This window comes from Dysidea avara, chromosome 2, assembly GCF_963678975.1.
Source record: "Dysidea avara chromosome 2, odDysAvar1.4, whole genome shotgun sequence".
Taxonomy (NCBI): domain Eukaryota; kingdom Metazoa; phylum Porifera; class Demospongiae; order Dictyoceratida; family Dysideidae; genus Dysidea; species Dysidea avara.
The window spans coordinates 28,176,026-28,196,590 of record NC_089273.1 but is presented as its reverse complement, the minus strand read 5'-3'; the positions used below and the strand labels follow the sequence as shown (position 1 = coordinate 28,196,590).

The 20,565-nt window shown below is 38.7% G+C and overlaps 1 protein-coding gene across 5 annotated transcripts in view; it reads right to left on the bottom strand.

Annotated features, from left to right (window-relative positions):
- The window catches only part of LOC136244156 (uncharacterized), a 109,063-nt gene that overhangs the window by 9,193 nt on the left and 79,305 nt on the right, over nucleotides 1-20,565 (bottom strand). For all 5 annotated transcript variants that reach the window (XM_066035675.1, XM_066035707.1, XM_066035704.1 and 2 more), the window contains 2 exons: nucleotides 9,737-9,899; nucleotides 6,902-7,084 (listed from right to left, as the gene is read on the bottom strand). In XM_066035675.1, coding sequence (XP_065891747.1) covers nucleotides 6,902-7,084; nucleotides 9,737-9,899 — 346 coding nt within the window. The remainder of the gene's footprint in view (nucleotides 1-6,901; nucleotides 7,085-9,736; nucleotides 9,900-20,565) is intronic.

Sequence of the window (20,565 nt, the reverse complement as noted above, 5' to 3'; positions counted from 1 at the left end):
TCTCTCAACCAGATCACTAGCTGAAGATGCTCTCCCATCCAAATCAGTATTAGGAGATGCTCTCCCATTCAAATCACTAATTAGAGACACTCTCCCAACCAGATTGCTAGCCCGAGACGCTCTCCCATCCAGATCACTATCAGGAGACACTCTCCCATCTACCAGAAGACACTTGCTGTCATGAACACTATCAAACATGACCCTGCTATAGAGTACCAAATAGCTAACCACCATAGAGGGACCACAGTGCTACTATCAAGTGTTGATGCTATTTCAGACAGTACCATTCTCAACAGTGGATTGTGTCAACTCTGAGAACAACGGTCACGCTCTGACCATTGTATCACCTGCGCACAGGTGTTGATGCTGTCACAATATGGCTAAAGCCACGTGACACAAATTAGTGTTGCTAACAGCTGCTTGCCTCTCCCATCCAGATCAGTATCAGGAGATGCCTCCCCATCCAAATTGCTAACTAGAGATGCTCTCTCAACCAGATCACTAGCCGGAGACGCTCTCCCATCCAGATCACTATCAGGAGACACCCTCTCATCTACCAGAAGACACTTGCTATCATGAACACTATCAAACATCACCCAGCTATAGACTACCAACCAGCTAACCACCATAGAGGGACCACAGTGCTATTATCAAGTGTTGATGCTATTTAAGACAGTGCCACTCTCAACAGTGGATATTGACAACTCTGAGAACAACGGTCACGCCCTGACCATTATATCACCTGCGCACAGGTGTTGATGCTGTCACAATCTGGCTAAAGCCATGTGACACAAATTAGTGGTGACCCGCAGGTCAACACATCACCTACTGCTGCTATAAGCAGTTCGTCCATTCTCCTTAGAGGAGTCTGAGACAGCAAGGGGCCTCACTTAGGATATCTGCCTTATCCACTAGGTTCTCCCGTTTGCCTCTATTGTAAAGAGTTTAGGACAGAGATGCTTCTCTGCTCTAAATTCTTTCATTACCCAAGCATCAATAAACCAAAAGTACTTCCTACTTTGGCTCCTCTGGAATTACATAACCTTGCCTAGGCCATATACCATGGCAGATGAGGCCCCTAGCACTTACCGAACCCCCTCCTCAATCAATGGATTGCTGGAGGTGAAGAATGAAGATCCGAGGAACAGACCACATAAGTAGGTGAGTGGTAGCGTAACTAAACATTAAAACAACTTGATAGCATTAAAACACTTGTAAATTTCCTGTGATTCGCTAAAACTTAGTGATATCGTTAGGACTCATCCATTAATAACAAAATGTAGCTGCAATGTTACCTGCTGCCTAGCCACAATCGACTCTTTCAAGTATGTATATAAAATGAATCCAGTGGTTACACTCGTATTGGAATGAGCGGTTAATCACCTGGCAGGCTAACAATGGAAGTGTTACATAATAGTTGTAACATGGGAACTCGATCGTGGTCTTCTTAATATGTCCACCCTCAGTCTTTGGACCTGTGGCCCTTGTACTTCAGGTGAACATATCAGGTGAACGTGTCAGGCAGACCACTCGTGCCCATGTTACAACTATAAAATGATACATAGATACTGTTACAGTAGTTGTCAAAATATAAGAGTAATATAAATCTAATCCAAATCAGCCAAGCTGTAAAAAAAGAGTGCGGCCCTGAGAAAGGCTATGGTGAAAAAAGATGTGAAATCCAAGGTGGCGGCCAAGAAATGGCTGTGATGGTAGGTTAATGGTAAAAATTTTAATAACGACAATTCAGGTGAATTTTGTGCCAAGACCAAGCGGCACCAAATTCACCTGAATTGTTGTTATTAAAATTTTTACTATTAACCTACCATCACAGCTATTTCTTGGCCGCCACCTTGGATTTCACATCTTTTTTCACCATAGCCTTTTTCAGGGCCGCACTCTTTTTTTACAGCTTGGCTGTTTTGGATTAGATTTCACTTCTTTTTGTATTTGTATACCCCAAAGCCGGCCTATGGCTGGCTTTAGGGCTTTTTAACCTGTCATTATTTCTTTACTACAGGAAGAAGAAAAGATGAAGCAGGATGATTTCTTTGTAGCTGACCTCTCTGCAAGGTGATTCTTCTAGCTGATCTCTCTACCGGATGACTTGCTTGTAGCTGAACTCTCTACAGGGTGATTTGTTTGTAGCTGAACTCTCTACAAGGTAACTTCTTCTAGCTGATCTTTCTACAGGGTGATTTGTTTGTCTCTACAGGGCAATTTGTTTGCAGCTGAACTCTGTACATGGTAGTTTCTTTGTAGCTGAACTCTCTACAATGTAACTTCTTCTAGCTGAACTCTTTACAGGGTAACTGCTGAACTCTCTACAGGGTGATTTGTTTGTAGCTAAACTCTCTACAAGGTAACTTCTTCTAGATGATCTTTCTACAGGGTGATTTGTTTGTAGCTGAATTCTCTACAGGGCAATTTGTTTGCAGCTGAACTCTCTACATGGTAGTTTCTTTGTAGCTGAACTCTCTACAATGTAACTTCTTCTAGCTGAACTCTCTACAGGGTGACTTGTTTGTAGCTGAACCCTCTACAGGGTGATTTGTTTGTAGCTGAACTCTCTACAAGGTAACTTCTTCTAGATGATCTTTCTACAGGATGATTTGTTTGTAGCTGAATTCTCTACAGGGCAATTTGTTTGCAGCTGAACTCTGTACATGGTAGTTTCTTTGTAGCTGACTCTCTACAATGTAACTTCTTCTAGCTGAACTCTCTACAGGGTGACTTGTTTCTAGCTGATCTCTCTACAGTGTAACTTGTTTCTAGCTAAACTCTCTACAGGGTGATTTGTTTGTCTCTACAGGGCAATTTGTTTGCAGCTGAACTCTCTACATGGTAGTTTCTTTGTAGCTAAACTCTCTACAATGTGACTTCTTCTAGCTGAACTCTCTACAGGGTGACTTGTTTCTAGCTGATCCCTCTACAGTGTAACTTGTTTCTAGCTGAACTCTCTACAGGTTGATTTGTTTGTAGCTGAATTCTCTACAAGGTAACTTCTTCTAGCTGATCTTTCTACAGGGTGATTTGTTTGTAGCTGAATTCTCTACAGGGCAATTTGTTTGCAGCTGAACTCTCTACACGGTAGTTTCTTTGTAGCTGAGCTCTCTACAATGTACCTTCTTCTAGCTGAACTCTCTACAGGGTGACTTGTTTGTAGTTGAACCCTCTACAGGGTGATTTGTTTGTAGCTGAACTCTCTACAAGGTAACTTCTTCTAGCTGATCTTTCTACAGGGTGATTTGTTTGTCTCAACAGGGTGAACTCTCTACAATGTAACTTCTTCTAGCTGAACTCTCTACAGGGTAACTTGTTTCTAGCTGAACTCTCTACAGGGTGATTTGTTTGTAGCTGAACTCTCTACAAGGTAACTTCTTCTAGATGATCTTTCTACAGGGTGATTTGTTTGTAGCTGAATTCTCTACATGGTAGTTTCTTTGTAGCTGAACTCTCTACAATGTAACTTCTTCTAGCTGAACTCTCTACAGGGTAACTTGTTTCTAGCTGAACTCTCTGCGGGTGATTTGTTTGTAGCTGAACTCTCTACAAGGTAACTTCTTCTAGATGATCTTTCTACAGGGTGATTTGTTTGTAGCTGAATTCTCTACAGGGAAATTTGTTTGCAGCTGAATTCTGTACATGGTAGTTTCTTTGTAGCTGAACTCTCTACAATGTAACTTCTTCTAGCTGAACTCTCTACAGGGTAACTTGTTTCTAGCTGAACTCTCTACAGGGTGATTTGTTTGTAGCTGAACTCTCTACAAGGTAACTTCTTCTAGATGATCTTTCTACAGGGTGATTTGTTTGTAGCTGAATTCTCTACAGGGCAATTTGTTTGCAGCTGAACTCTGTACATGGTAGTTTCTTTGTAGCTGAACTCTCTACAATGTAACTTCTTCTAGCTGAACTCTCTACAGGGTGACTTGTTTGTAGCTGAATCCTCTACAGGGTGATTTATTTGTAGCTGAACTCTCTACAAGGTAACTTCTTCTAGCTGATCTTTCTACAGGGTGATTTGTTTGTAGCTGAATTCTCTATAGGGCAATTTGTTTGCAGCTGAACTCTGTACATGGTAGTTTCTTTATAGCTGAACTCTCTACTATGTAACTTCTTCTAGCTGAACTCTCTACAGGGTAACTTGTTTCTAGCTGAACTCTCTACGGGTGATTTATTTGTAGCTGAACTCTCTACAAGGTAACTTCTTCTAGCTGAACTCTCTACAGGGTGACTTGTTTCTAGCTGATCTCTCTACAGGGTGACTTGTTTCTAGCTGATCTCTCTACAGGGTGACTTGTTTCTAGCTGAACTCTCTACAGGGTGATTTGTTTGTAGCTGAACTCTTTGCATGATTGCTTCTTTGTAACTGAACTCTCTACAATGTGACTTCTTCTAGCTGATCTCTCTACAGGATGACTTGTTTCTAACTGAACTCTCTATAGTGTGATCTGTTCATAGCGGAACTTTCTACTGGGTGATTTGTTTGCAGCTAAACTCTTTGCATGATTGTTTCTTTGTAACTGAACTCTCTACAAGGTAACTTCTTCTAGCTGATCTCTCTACAGGACAATGTGTTTGTAGCTGAATTCTCTACAGGGTGATTTATTTGAGCTGAACTCTCTACATGATGGCTTCTTTGTAGCTGAACTCTCTATTAGGTACCTTCTTCTAGCTGATCTGACTACAGGGTGACTTGTTTGTAGCTGAATTCCCTACAGAATAACTTGCAATGTAATATAACTGTGTAAATTATACATGCAGCTGAATGCTTTATTAGGGTGACTGTTCTATTAGAGTATCTCGATCTCGTATTTGCTGCACGTAGTTGCCTTTCGAATCATAACTCAGTGATTTGTAATCCGATTCTTCTGTACTACTGCAAGAACTTTCTATGATGATTATCCCAGCTACATACTGATTTTCAGTTCATTGCTCTAAGCGGTTTGCCTGGTAGACACGAAAACTAATAGTTTTTTTATTCATAAAAATCGATCGCGTAATTTTGACACAGGTTGGGTTTTGTGTCATATCTCCATGGTCTTTATCCCGATTCCTTTCAAACGACAAAAAGGCACTCCTACGATGGTTGCTCCATCTACATATCAATTTTCAACTGATTCCTCCAAGGGGTTTACCCTGTAGGCGTGACAGACCTTCGACCTTATTTTACGCAAATAATCGGTAATAACTCCGTGAATGTTCATCGGATTCCTACCAAAGTTGGTACGGAAATCCGCCTTAATGAGCCCTTTAAGTGTGCCAAATTTCAGCCAAATCCGAGCACGCATTCGTGTTTTATGGCGAATTTTGCCAAGTGTGCGAAATGAAGATGAAGAAGAAAAAAACGAAGAAATTAAAACGAAATTTTGTTCGCTCGTATCTCGGAAATGGCTGGACCGATTTTCTACAAATTTGGTATGTAGACTCCCCTAACTGGGCGGAACGTCTCTAGCAAATTTTGTTCCAATCGGATAAGGGATCACAGAGCTACATAGGTGTGAAAATTGCGTTTTCTTTCTTCCTGTTAATATACTCACGGTGTGGCGCACCGGCTTCTTGGGCCGCACGACACACTATCGTGTGTCTTGAAAAATTGCGTTTTCTTTCTTCCTGTTAATATACTCACGGTGTGACGCGCCGGCTTCTTGGGCCGCACGACACACTATCGTGTGTCTTGATGTGACCGGATCTGCGAAAACCCGACATAATGGCGCATTTTTCAAATCCTTATTTTTGAATATTTATAATCTACTTAGCCGAGTGTATGCTCTGGCCACGTTTCAGCCTTGTATGCCAACAACTTTTAGAGTTACAGCCCTACAAAGTAGCAGCAACAGAAAGATCGATTTGTACAGCAAGTATTGGGAAAATATATTACAGCTGCTTACAAAAACGACTGTACCTTACAAACGCAATGCAGTACAGAGTTGCAACTTGTGCCATCGTGTTCGCCATGAATATGGGAGTCCATTACGTGGTAGGTTTTTCCACCTACCATCTTTCTTCACTACATACAGAGACGAAATTAGTGAAGAAAAATCGATTGCATACGAATGCTTCGACATGACGTAAACAAACGCCCATAACTCACGTATCCTTTAAGCTACTGCTACGAAACAAAGACTTTTGAACTCCCCTTGAGTAGGCAAATAAGATGATATCCAAGTTTTTAAAATTACACCCTTGCTTCACAAAGAACAAACCGCTTAAAAATTTTACGAATTTCTTTTTCATTTATGCAAATATTTTACCCATTGCAATCAATAGCCATACTGAAAATTTAGGCTTGCGCCATTATGTCGCGTTTTTGCAGATCCGGTCACAAATATTATTATTGCGCACATTGATTGAGAGGTACATGTTGATCTCAGTTCAGTCAAGTTTCAAAAGTATGCTAAACACCATTGTGGATTATTAATTGCTGGTAGTGTTCTTGTGAGCTTTTTCATTAATTGTGTGGGTAGTGGATAATTCTACAGCATTTGTTACAGCCTTGCAACAAAACTTTTTCATGAAAAAAGCCAGGTATAGTCATAAACTTACTTCTTTTTGAGGAACAACTGCAATGTCATTTAATCACAATAAATTCATAAGCTCTAATATATTAGAATACACAGAGCAAGTGTAGCAATACTTGGAAAAGAGTAACAAAGGCTTTGTATTCACTGCTTTCTAACTTATTTGCTACTGGAAACTTAGCTAGAGATGGTTGATTATATAATATAATAAACATGGTGGGTGTCTACTAGTGGTCTGTAGCTTTGTATTACCAATACTGATCTGATACCAATTCCACCGGTATTGGCATCGATACCGAACTGGTATTGTTATCTGTACACCTCAAAATATGACTACAAATGCCACATTACTACTGCATTAATATAACTTACATATATACCTGCATTATAAACTTTCCCAGAAATGCATTTTGTTATATCTTTAAATGTTGTTCCACAGTTGAATCCTTTGTCAAATTTGCCTCGATGAAGGCCAACAACTTCAAAATTACCATCAACTGCCTTTACCACAAGACCACCAGAAGTTGACTGTCTTAATCCACACTTATAAATCAACAGGCAGCCTGCATACAAAAACAACTATTCTAAACTGTGTATTTGTTACATAAATAGCTAATTCATTACAAATATAAATCTTTCATCATAATAATTTCTGCTTTAAATGAGGTTGTAAGTGCATATGTACATAGCATGGGTTAATTAATGAGGAAGCATTAACAATTTTGAATGCTTAATATTATTTTGTGAATAAATTTTTGAAAATGGTTGATCTTCCCACAACCATTGGAATTGATTTTTCACCATGAATGGATAGCTACACCAGTGCACTACCCATTTGCTCCATGGCCATGCCACTAAGTTTCTTGGGCTGCTTTTGATGAGTGGTATTTTATAGACATGTGCTAGTCACTGGAAGCACTTTGGCATCTTGGAATGCCATAACATGATGCTAGAAACATGGACATTTGCCTAGATGTTTTATATATGTATTTCTTTTCCTTTGAGTGTCACCGATGGTCTTGACAGGTCTATATAAACGCTGGAGAATCCACATGACCTTATCAGCTATTTTCTGTTGATATGTCAATCAAAAATGTTGTTCAAAAATTTGGCTATGTGGGTTGTAAGCTAAAGTGAGTTAATAAACCTATAGCAATTGGCCTTCCCAAAATTAATCTTTAAAATCACATATCTCTTAATCTATTTATGTACATACATTAATTGACAGCTTTCACAAATTTGCACATAAAGAAAATCATAAAAATTTCTTCAGAGTACCAGTGGTGCAGCCAAGGGCGTGTCTGGATGGGCATATGTCTCCAAACTTTGTGGTGGCACACTGTGATGTACAAGAGATGGAATAATGCATCACTTGGTGGTAACATTAATTTCATGTTTTTAAGAAACATCATCTGTGATCAAAATTCATTAAGAGAAGCTCAACAAGTACATCACCTGATCCAAATAGTATTTAAATTTGCCAATCCAAACTTTGTCGTTTATAGTAGTTTAATGATGGTATCACATTATCAAATTAAAACAGGATGCATGAGGGGGAACATGTTTTGGAGTCTGTTGTTCTACAGAAATACTGAGTTTTGTGTCAGCAACAGTGCCAAGCCTTTTGTTGGTAAATGAGTCAGACTCGCGGAATAAAACAGAAGATGTGCCAGATGAGTAATAGGGATCAAAAAGGGCTGATAAAGATAAGTCAGTTTTGATGTAACGTAATGTCTCTTTCTAGCTTTTATAGTATTCATGCATTGCATTAGACTAGTGAAATAAACTGAAGAAACAGCCCTGTAGTATACAATTAACTATTTACATACAGTATATTTATGCATATTTAAAACAGTTTTGTTTTATACTAGCTAGTTGCATGAGGAGGATAGGCATGCCCAACCACCTCTGAAGGTCTGGCTACACCACTACAATATTAACCATATCATTAAAGAGTGAATTAAATGTACATCACTCTACTATGGTTTTAAATTTTAATAAGATCACCATACGATGGTGACTAGATTAGCGAAAAGGGGCCTTCCACACACATCAAATTCTCTAAACTTGGGAGACCATAACTTGGTGTTTGGTTAACATGTAAACCTGAAAATTTCTCCATCCATTCAGCAATGGCAGTACTCACTACTGACCAAATTGCAAGTCTATATTATATATTTTTTAATCTTAAGTTATTAATCGTAAAAGTTGGTAAATTGGATATGTGTGGAAGACCGCTTTTCACAAATCCGGTCACATTATTGTTTCAGTGCTTTTGTACTGCTGCAGACCATGCTGGAATTTGTGTATAGTAAGTTTACTCAAAACACTGAAACTAGGATATCGTTTACATACCTGAACAAATACAAATTTAATCCCTATACTTCATTCATTCAACTAAAAGACTGCAATAGGGCTAAAATGTGTGATAAATGTAAAACTCCATTTTGTTGCAGCTATGAACATGTGGTACTTCCCAAGTGCAATGTCGCATTCGCTTGCATGCACAACTTTGCTTGAGATTTAAAAATTGCTAACTAAGGAGCATGGTAACTGTTTCACTCATAAGACAGCATGGCAGCTGTTTTCCTCATGAGAATCGCAAGTGAAACAGTTGACATGCCCCTTAATTAGCGATTTTTAAAATCTCAAGCAAAATTGTGTGTGCGATCGAGTGAGACATTACGCTTGGGCAGTACCGTATACATGTATGGTTATCTATGGCTATACTCTTGGACATTTATAGCAACAGGTTTACTGGTTCAGATTGACAATTCACTTTCTGATTCATGCATTCCTGCTATTTCTGAGAAAATTGATCTTGCAAGTATTGAAAAATGTTGGTGTTATGTATTGAGAGTGGTTTAGCTCACCAGTAGTTGAAGTTACGAGTACCAAATTTTCACACATTTTACAACAATTCCTTAGAGCATCTGTACCAGGCAACTCCAATAGGGGTAGTGAAAGTGGGGTGGTGGGGAGGGCAAGTGGGTTATATTCAAAATGTAAAAGAAATGTTTAGATGTGAATTAGGCTGAGTTACCAGCCATCAGAGCTCAAAACTGGCTAAAATGAAACAGCACATGCAGGTCATTAACTAACACCACAAAGCTATACAGCTGCATACAGCCAAGTTTACCAAAGCGAGTCATGGTAGATTACTCATTTACTGTAGCTATAGATAAAAAGGTAACAATTGTTGCAACATTACTCACCAGCTAAAAAGCACTCTGAGGATGAATATTTCAACTCTTCTGAGTCATATTGGATGACTGTGATAAAATCCCCTTTCTTAACTGATACTGGTTTTGTCAGATCTATGAATTGTGCATGTCCTTTCAATTTGTTCCAGTCAATCTCTATCATTGCAAAATCAAGCTATAAATAAGAAAATCAGTTTATAAAATTCAAATGTTTATAGAGAAAATGATACATTAACTGGTTATCGGTCTCTATAACAGTTGTAAGTATGATGGGTATATGGGAAGTTTTGGTGTTATTGCCATAGGTTTGGAGACGTGTTTAATCACATGACTTTGCTGATTGGCTTTCAATATAGACTGCATTGATGTCATACCTCTTGACAGGTCATGTGATACCACAGAAACCTTAAACAGGGATACCAGTGCAGATGCTGTAATGGAAAAAAAACAACAAAAACAACAAACTAAAAGGCAATGACTTCCCATGTCACCTTAGCTGGACTGAGGGAGTGACATGTCCTAGAGCTAAGGGAGTCTTTAGAGGGAGGTGGGATATGGGAGAGACACAAACTCCTGAAACTTCTGGGTAAGCAGAATTCTAGGAAAATGGGAACGGAAACGGAAAGCGGGAACGGAAACGACCAATGGAAAATGTCTGATGAAGGTTATCGTGTCAATATAATACGGGTTAGATTTTACAGCATGATGCTTCTTTGTAACATTGTTGGACCCTTCGTACTGTTTCGCTAAAGCGATCGAAACTCTCTAATAGAGCAGTCACCGTCCATTAAAATACTCTAATAGAGCAGTCACAGAATGTTTTGCAAACCATGTGTCGGGCCTTTTAGTATTGACAGTTTGTGAACCATTGTACTATAGCTGGCAACCCTCAGCCTCTTCATTGGAGTCACCTCAGCCTGACACATACTGTATCTACCACATACCTTTTATCTTGACAAGGTTGCAGCCATACACCTTCTCACATCTTTATATAAACACTGTCAATTAATCAGAATACTTTGTAAATCTCTTCATTCTTAATTGTTGAATCTTTCATATGGTTTCAAGGAGTATAGTTATTTCAGTTTTTAAATAATGTTGATGAAATAGCTATTGTGTGTCATATGAGACCAACCATGCACGTCTTGGAGCTGACAAGCAAGGTAACAGCATACCTTATCATACATAACTCTTATCGGGAAACTGCATGTAAGTGCATAGCCTATATAGACACTGTCTTCAGTCTATATAATTAGAATAGTTCACAAACTTCTTCAAGCATGTTTCAGTGTTAATCTTTTAAGATGTTTATAGTTTTAAAGGAACAGTTAACAGTCAGTGTTGATGAATTAGCTAGTCTACATACCTAATCTTTTCCAGCCATAGTTGCTCCATCATTCACAGGTTTAAAGGTCCGCATAGTTTACAAAACATTCTTGTAGAGTATTTTAATGCACGGTGACTGCTCTATTAGAGAGTTTCGATCGCTTTAGCGTAGCAGTGCGAAAGGGTCCAACAATGTGACAAAGAAGTATCATGCTGTAAAATCTAACCCGTATGTTGACATGATAACCTTCATCAGGCATTTTCCGTTGGTCGTTTCTGTTTCCGCTTTCATTCCCATTTTCCTAGAATTCTACTTACCCGAAACTTTTTGCACTTTCCAAGTAACACAATGGAGTGAGAGATGAAGGCAAGTCCCTTTATATCCTGTCTAGGATTGTGTTTACCTTAGCAACCAGACACCTCCTCTGGGGTCCAAACCCGGCCTATAACTTGTTTACCTTCCCAACCAAGCGGTCCTCTCTGGGACAAATACTTTAAGGAATGTGCAATGTTGAATGCTGTCATAGCAACCAGATAGACACCTCATAAAGGAATGTGCTGTGTTGGAAGCACCTTAGTAGGGATGGATGTCTAGTGCTGTTGACCTCCCAATTAACCCTGTTTAACATGTTGTTAAATTTGTAATAATTATATGATATGATTTACAGTAGAGAATTTCTTACCAAAGCAGGAATCTACATAGTAACAATATGAAACATAACAAATTCTATTAAAGCTTTAATGTTATGTACTGTACTTATTGAATTTTCATAACCAAGACACATACCAGAGTGTCATGCAGCCTAAGAAGTTGGCTTGCCACATCAATATCAATTGCAAGACACACAGAAGTGTGTCATGCAGCCAAGAAGCCAGCACACAAGGCTATGAGTATATTGACAGAAAGAAAACATGATTTTTGCACCTCTGTAGCCCTATGCTGCCTTTATGAAACAAAACAATTTTTGCTATGGACACGCCTGCCAATGTCAGTACTCCCCATACCAAATTTTGAGTGAAATCGCTTCAAGCCATATCAAACATTTTTCAAATTTTCCATATCTTGCATTTGTATGGTTTTGTGGTTATAAAACCACCTTTTAAACATGGTGCCATAACCTCCGCATACTATGGTTTACGGAGATGGGATATGGTTCATCGTACTCCTTGATAACAGGTGATATGTGTAGAGTATGCTGGGACAAAGGAAAATAGCAGGAGGGAGTCTTGTATAGCAAAATTGAGGTGCATACTAATGCACTAAAAAACTCTGTTTTTTTCGTACTTTTTGTAATGCATATTTGTAAAATAACCATTTAATCTCTCAGTTCGGGTGGATTCTTAATCAGTGAACTCCAACACATATGTAGTATGATACCAAGTTTGGCTAATTTGTTTAAGGGTAACAAGTTGTACTCTTGGGATTTCTCCACTTGAGTAATTAAACACTTCAATGGAGAATTTAATTGCTTGGGTGGAAAACCCAGAAAGTACAACTTGTTTTGTATGGAGCGCATTATTATGTTGCAATCAACAGTGAATAATGTTACTATTGTAACATTACAACAAAAGTTCGGGTGGCATTTATAGAGTAACTCATGGGCTTTCTTTTGTTGTATATTGTGCTGTAGACATTATGAGTGCTAATACTTGTACTTTTGCATTATTGTATAAAATACATGTATTTTGTCTAGGGACTGCGATGAAGTTTTTCAATTGGCCAGTTCAGCCAAGCTAAGGCTGTTAAAATAATATAGATTATGTTTTAGGCTGTTTTGATGTATAATTCCTAAGAACTAAGGGTGAAATTCAGTGATGTGAACAGTTTTGTTTACGGCTTCATTAAATTTTGACAAATCTCATTAGCATGTTACTTCAAAAATTGGCTTAGTTTTCTTTGTTTTTTTCTTAATTTTTTTCTCTTTTCACACACTTACAAAAACTGCCATAAAACGCGAATGCCACTTTCGATTGCTTTGACATTTGGCACACAGAAGGGGGGTATAAAAGCATATCATGATATCAAGTGTGGCTGGAATCAAGACACATGATAGTGTTTCATGCGGCCCAAGAAACTGGCACGCCACACCGTGGGTATATTGACAGGAAGAAAGAAAATGTCATTTTCACACTTTTGTATCTCGGTGATCCCTTATCCGATTGGAATTAAATTTGCTTCAGACTTGCCCGCTAGCTAGGTAAGTCTACATACCAAATTTGAAGGAAATCGCTCCAGCCATTTCCGAGATACAAGCTTCCAAACTTTCGAGTTTTTTTCTTCGTTTTTTCTACTTCTTCGTGTTTTCGCACACTTGCAAAAATTGCTATAAAATGCAAACGCGTGCTCCAATTGCCTTGAAATTTGACACACAGAAAGGGAGTCCAAAGGCGAATCCTAGCATCAAATTTGGTACACATCCGATGAATAGGCACCAGCCTATTATGCTGGCATAATTTTGAGTACAATAGATGCCTGAAAGCATCAAGCATAATGCATAATGCTAGCATAATAGGCAGAATAATTATGTCATACTGTAATGCATGTCACTGAAAAAGGTGGACAAAACAGTTGATGCCGCAGTGAAGCATAGTTATTTGACACGACTATTATTATAGTTTACAATGCAGCCAAATTCTTAATGCACAATGAGCATTAACTTTTACATTTAACCAGTTATTCATAAGCCAAAGTTTATCATAATCCATTAGAAAGTAACAAAACATGGGAACTGCAAAAAGAATTTAGTATAATTATGAGCATAATAGGCAAAAATTTTGAGCACTGCAGCATAGCATAATAGGAAAAATTAAAAGCATAATAGGCTGGTGCCTACCGATGAATGGTTTGGGAGTTATGACCGATTATTCGCGTAAAACAAGATCAATTTGTTGTCACGCCTACAGGGTAAACCGCTCCATGGAATGAGTTGAAAATTGCTATGTAGATGGAGTAACCATCATAGGAGTGCCTTTTGGTGGTTTGAAAGGAATGGAGATAAAGATCATGGAGATATGACACAAAACCCAACCTGTGTCACAATTACGCGATCGATTTTTATGAATAAAAAAAGTATTAGTTTTTACGCCTACTAGGCAAACTGCTTAGAGCAATGAGTTGAAAATCGGTGTATAGCTGGAATAATCTTCATAGAAAATCCTTGAAGTAGTACAGAAGAATTGGTTTACAAACCACTGAGTTGTGATTCGAAAGCAAACTCCGTGTAGCAAATGCGAGATCCAGATACTCTAATAGAACAGTCACCCTAATAGAACATTCAGCTAATTTATTTACTCCATTATAGAATTCTATTACATTACAAGTTATTCTGTTGGGAGTTCAGCTGCAAACAGTTAATCGTATAGACAGTTCAACAAGAAGCAAGTCACCCTATAGAGCGTTCAGCTACAATTATATTGCTGTAGTGATTCGGAACATTACAAGTCACACTGAAGAGAGTTCAGCTATAAACAAGTCATGCACCCTGTAGAGAGTTCAGCTACAAACAATTTACTCTGTAGAGGTTCTGCTACAAACAAGTCTTCATTCAGAGAGTTTAACAACCAAAATCCACCATGTAAAGACTTCAGCTAGACTAACAAGTTACTCTGTAGAGAGATCAGCTAGAAATAAGAGAGAGCTCAGCTAGAAAACGTCACCTTGTAGAGAGTTCAGTTACAAACAAATCACACTGTAGAGAGATCAGACAGAAGAAGCTACCTTGTAGAGGGTCCAGCTGTGAAGTAATCACCCTAGAGAGAGAGTTCAGCTAGAAAAAATCACCCTGTAGAGAGTTCAGCTACAAAGAAACCATCCTGTAGAGAGTTCAGCTACAAACAAATCATCCTGTAGAGAGATCAGCTAGAAGAAGTTACCTTGTAGATAGTTCAGCTACAAACAATTCACCCTGTAGAGAGATCAGCTAGAAGGACTCACCTTGTAGAGTGTTCAGTTACAAAGAAACCACCATGTAGAGTTCTGTAATAAATATATGTATTATATATATATATATATATATATATATATATATATATATAATTTGTACATTTATTGATAAAATCAGAAATATTTGAAGTAATCATCTGCTTCATCTTTTCTTCTTCCTGTGGAAAAGAAAAAAAAAGATAGGTTAAAAAAAGCTGGCCATAGGCCGACTTGGGGGTATACAAATACAAAAAGAAGTGAAATCTAATCCAAAACAGCCAAGCTGTAAAAAAAGAGTGCGGCCCTCTAGTGAAAAAAGATGTGAAATCCAAGATGGCGGCCAAGAAATGGCTGTGATGATAGGTTAATGGCAAAATTTTAATTACGACAATTCAGGGAAATTTGGTGCAGAATCCTAGTGGAGGAGGCAACACAAATTCACCTGAATTGTCGTAATTAAAATTTTTGCCATTAACCTACCATCACAGCCATTTCTTGGCCGCCACCTTGGATTTCACATCTTTTTTCACCATAGCCTTTTTGAGGGCTGCACTCTTTTTTTACAGTTTGGCTGTTTTGGATTAGATACAATTAACAGTCAAGGAGTTACATGTATTAGCAATTACTCACAAAAAATAATACCAACATGTTGTCATACTTACAGGGTAAACTGGTTATGGGAAGAAGCTGAAAATTGGTGGATGAATAGGTTAACTATTGAACCACAAGCCTTTTGTGGTTTGAAAGGCATTAAGTTAAAAACCATGAAGATACAATGAAAATGTATAAGTGTGTAACAATTATGCAATCAAGATTAGCTAATAAAAACTACTTGCAATGCCTACCAGAAAAATCGCCCAGAGTGATGCTTTGAAAATCGCTGTACAGATGGAGTAATTATCTTAGAAAAGCTCTTCAATGGTGTAGGAATCTGACTCAAAGCCAGAGATATAACACGAAATCCAACTTGGTGTAGCAAGTGCGAGATATTCTAATAGAGTAGTCATCCTAATAGAGCAGTCACCCTCAAGAGAGATCAGCCAGAAACAAGTAACCTGTATAGAGATCAGCTACAAACAAACCACCCTGTAGAGACATTAGCTAAAAACGAGTCACTCTGTAAAGATATCAGCTAAATACAAGTTATAATACCCTATAGATATCAGGGGTGTAGCTAGCCAGAAGGTGGGGGGGTGGTGGTAGACATCCCCCACAAAACACTCAACATTGTTTATTATTATTATTATTATTATTATTAGCACTTTACAGTGATCAGCACTGAAGGTCTGACAGCAACATGTGCTGCAGCCTTAGGATTACCTAACCTAATTTCAGGGACTTAAACCTAATGACTTGACTTACTGACTGACTGAAAAGGTGTAACAGAAAAGGGGCCAAGGTAAGGAAAAAAATCCCTCCAACCCCAGGATTCGAACTATAATTGCACAAAAGGCTAATGATCCAATGATGGGCTAGCCAACATACGGTGTTGTATTACTACAGCTTATGTAACTAGCTACATAACTACTTCATTACCAGTTATTACAAGTTTAACAGCAGGTTATAAACGGTTAGCAAGTTGTTGTTATCTTTTCTGGAGTCGAGTGTTTCAGTTTAGCGTCATAAATTCGTCGTCGTCTTCCTCTTCAGAAGAGTCAGCACCTCCAGTAGCAGCTCAGTAGGCGCTCCTGCGCCTCCACCCTTCCCCGTGGTAGCTACTCCACAGTCTAACCTCCATCACCAGAAGTTGAAAGTAAACAACCCCACCACTAGTAGTGGAGCCACGTAGCTACCGGAAATCCTGAGATTAGTTCATTAGTCTGCGGATTCATCTCGCCTTCAGTCCACTGGATCAACAGTACTACAGTATATCGCTCAACCTCACGTGCTGCAAACTATCGTTAGGAACTTCCAGCTGGCTGGCAGGATGTATTGCCACTATTCATAGCCCTTTACGCCCATCAACTGCATGGCACAGATGGCGCCATGCATTAAAGTGATGCACTGTTCCATGCAGTGGCTGCGGCTGCCAATGCTTTTGTCTACGGTTCCATGCAGTGGTTGGCTGCCAATGCTTTTGTCTATGATTCCATGTAATGGTTGGCTGCCAATGCTATTGTTGTGCAGCAGTTTGGCTGTCAATGCAACCATTGTCAGGGAGCCTGTCTTAATAATGGAGAAGCAGCTAGCTTCCCTTTAGCAAATGATCCCTGCTATCACCTTCCAAGTACTCAATGACCACCCCCAGTGATGATGACACATCTACATCAGCAACTAGAGGTCTTTCTGTCAAAGGAATTCCCTAGGTCTCTACCAACAAATCCCAGGGAACAGCCACAAATAGGTCTACATCTGAGTCAACTCCACTCTTGGACCGTGGGACAGCTAGACCACCAGAATACCAGCTATCTTCCTGTAAGGGGAAACAATCAAGACCCAGTGGCTTAGCAAACAGATGTCCAACATTTTCACATGGATGAAGGTTTTCAAGTTCTCACATCAAAGCTCTAACTTTCTGTGTGACTGCTACTTTTTCACAACAGCCTCTTTCATCTGGCCAAAACAGGGCAATCCTTCTTCACAAAGCATCAAACCAGGGAAGCGATTTCACATCAGGACTGGATTAACCATACTCATTTTCTCACAACTATCAGTTGTGCAAGGGAGCTGCCACCATTTCTCCTCACATCAAAGAGGAGCAAATAGGACTTAAAGGCTAGCCTTGTTTGTGGTAATTTTGTTTTCCTTTGACAACTTATAATTGCCCTGACTGATTTATTGATGTTATTTATTTCAGCATGGGTGGGAAAAGGTAAACAACTGGACTGCTCACACTGCGACTCCGTTTTTGGTTGTGACCACACATGGCTACAAAGAAAGGTTATTATTATTATTATTTAATTAATAACACAGATACAGTGGCAATGTGATACATAATCCCAATACCAACCAGGTAGATGGGCAAGGAAAAACAAAAACCTACTACTACAACATGAACACAACATGAACACAACATGTGTGAGTCACTTAATGGCGGAATGAGTTAAATAATGTCTTAATATTTGACAAGTACCCAACAATACAGCCTTTTGCAACACAGGTAAGATCCACTTGTCTAAACCTATTAGGAGTAAAGTCTCTTCAAGATCACTTGGAACAGAGCCAAGTGCCCCTATAATATAACCACTGGTATAACTAAAGTAGGTGATTTCCACATCATCTGGACTCTAATACTCAGATCAGTATATTTTTCCTTCTTTTCAACAATCTTGTTCCTAAGATGACAATCACCAGGGATGACAATATCAACAAACTTAACAGTCTCTGAAGTTTTATCAATCACTGTAATGTCCGGGTGATTGTGAGTCCCTGGATCATCAGTAACGATTGTAAAATCCCACATCAAAGTACCAGCAGCATTAGTCATAAGACAAACAGGTTTATAAAGCCACCACTGACAAACCACCTCAAAGCCATAACACTGAGCTAACTTCCAGTGGATGAACTTGGCAACTTGATCATGATGCTTTATGTATGCTGTCTGAGCTATGAAGGGACATGAGCTGATAAGATGGTTAATAGTTTCATCAGTTGATCCACACAGCCTACATAGAGGAGAAGTATCTAGATGGAATATCTTTCTCTTCATTACATTTGTAGTTAATGCTTGCTCTTGTGCTGCAAAAATAAACCCTTCTGTTTCCTTAGTAAACTTTGCATGGTTAATGCAATGCCACTGCCACTTAAGATCAACTAAGGGAAAACATCTTTACACAAGTGGCCATGCAAAGCCTTCTCCATCCATGCAGCCAAATGTTTGTCTTCAATGAGAGACTTACAAACCTTAGTATCTTCCCTTGAAAACCATCTCTGGTTAGAAATAAGCTGTAGAAAAGACTCTGATGACTGAGCTAGATAATGCCCCAGGCTATTACATTCCCTGTGTATAAAATCAGCAACAGACATCAACCCCCTACCACCTCGAGACCTTCGGACATATAGCCTGTCTACATCACTATTCACATTAAAAGCATGATGCAGAGACATGAGTTTCCTTGTTGTAACATCTACCTTATATAGCTCAGCTTGAGTCCACTGAACCAAACCAGCAGAATAACGTAGCAAAGGGACTGCACATGAATTTATTGCAGTAGTTACACTGCAGAACCTATATAGTACAAAAGTATAGTGATAAAAGTTAATTACATAGATAGTGTTGATAAATATTATTGTGGATTTAAAGTTCTCAATACTGTCAGTGTTCACAATTGATTGGGAAGGTTATTCCGGAGTTTGATGGTATCAGGAAAGAAGGAGTTGGTATAGGAGTTAACTCTTGTTGGTAACTGATAAAACTTCAAACTGTGTCCTCTAGTACCTAATGTGTTAAAAGTGAGAATAGGTGGTACAACTGGGATATGTACTGCATTCTTGAATATCTGAAACATCATAATAATACGATTGCAAATTATTCTTACAGCAAGAGATGGCAGATTAAGTTGTCTTAGCATGGTTGTTACACTACTGAATCTTTCATAGTTATTCAAAATAAAGTGGGCCGAACGACGTTGAACTGACTCAATCCTGTTGACGAGGGTTGTTTGGTAAGGTGACCATACGATAGATGCATACTCAAGGATTTGGCAAACTAAAGATAAATGGCATTTGAGTTTAATGTCAAGTGAACAATGTTTAAAATTACAAACTAAGAAACTCAGGGTTCCATTAACTTTATTAACTGTGTAGTCAGTGTGTGCAGGCCAAGTAAGCTTGTTATCAATGAGAACTCCAAGATACTTCATAACATCATGTTCCTCAAGTTCATGGTGGTAAAGGTGTTTAGTGATGTGTCGTTTGTTTGTAAATCTTACATAGTAACATTTTGTGACGTTGAATGTCATTTTCCAAGTTGCAGCCCATTTGTATAATGTACTCAAGTCATGTTGGAGTCCATCACAATCTTCTGTGGAGTTAACTACACTGTATATTAAGACGTCATCAGCATATAGGCGTAGTGTACTGGAGACAATTCCAGGAATGTCATTCACAAAACATAAAAACAATAGTGGGCCAAGAACCGTCCCATGGGTACACCCGATGTTACAGCCTGTGAGACACTAGAATATCCATCCAAGATGACTTGCTGTAATCTGTTTGTAAGAAAATCTTGGATCCAACTTAGTGTTGACCCTCGAATACCATAATAGCCTAGCTTGGTAAATAGATGTTTGTGAGACACCGTATTGAATGCCTTTGAGAAATCTAGGGCTATTGCATCAATTTGCTTCCCATCATCAAGTCCCTTTGTAAAGTCATTAACAGTAAGTAGTAACTGGGATTCACAAGAGTGATTCTGGTGGAAACCGTGTTGCGCATGTCATAAAATGTTATGTGAGTTTAGATGTTCCATTATCTCAGAGTAGATAATATGATCTAAAATTTTACAACAAACACATACTAGGGAGACAGGCCTGTAATTTGATGGTAAAGACTTGTTACCTTCTTAAAAATAGGTAAAACTAGTGCATGCTTCTATTCAGAGGGAACCTTACTCTGCTTGATGGATACCTGAAACAGTAGCACTAAGGAAGGA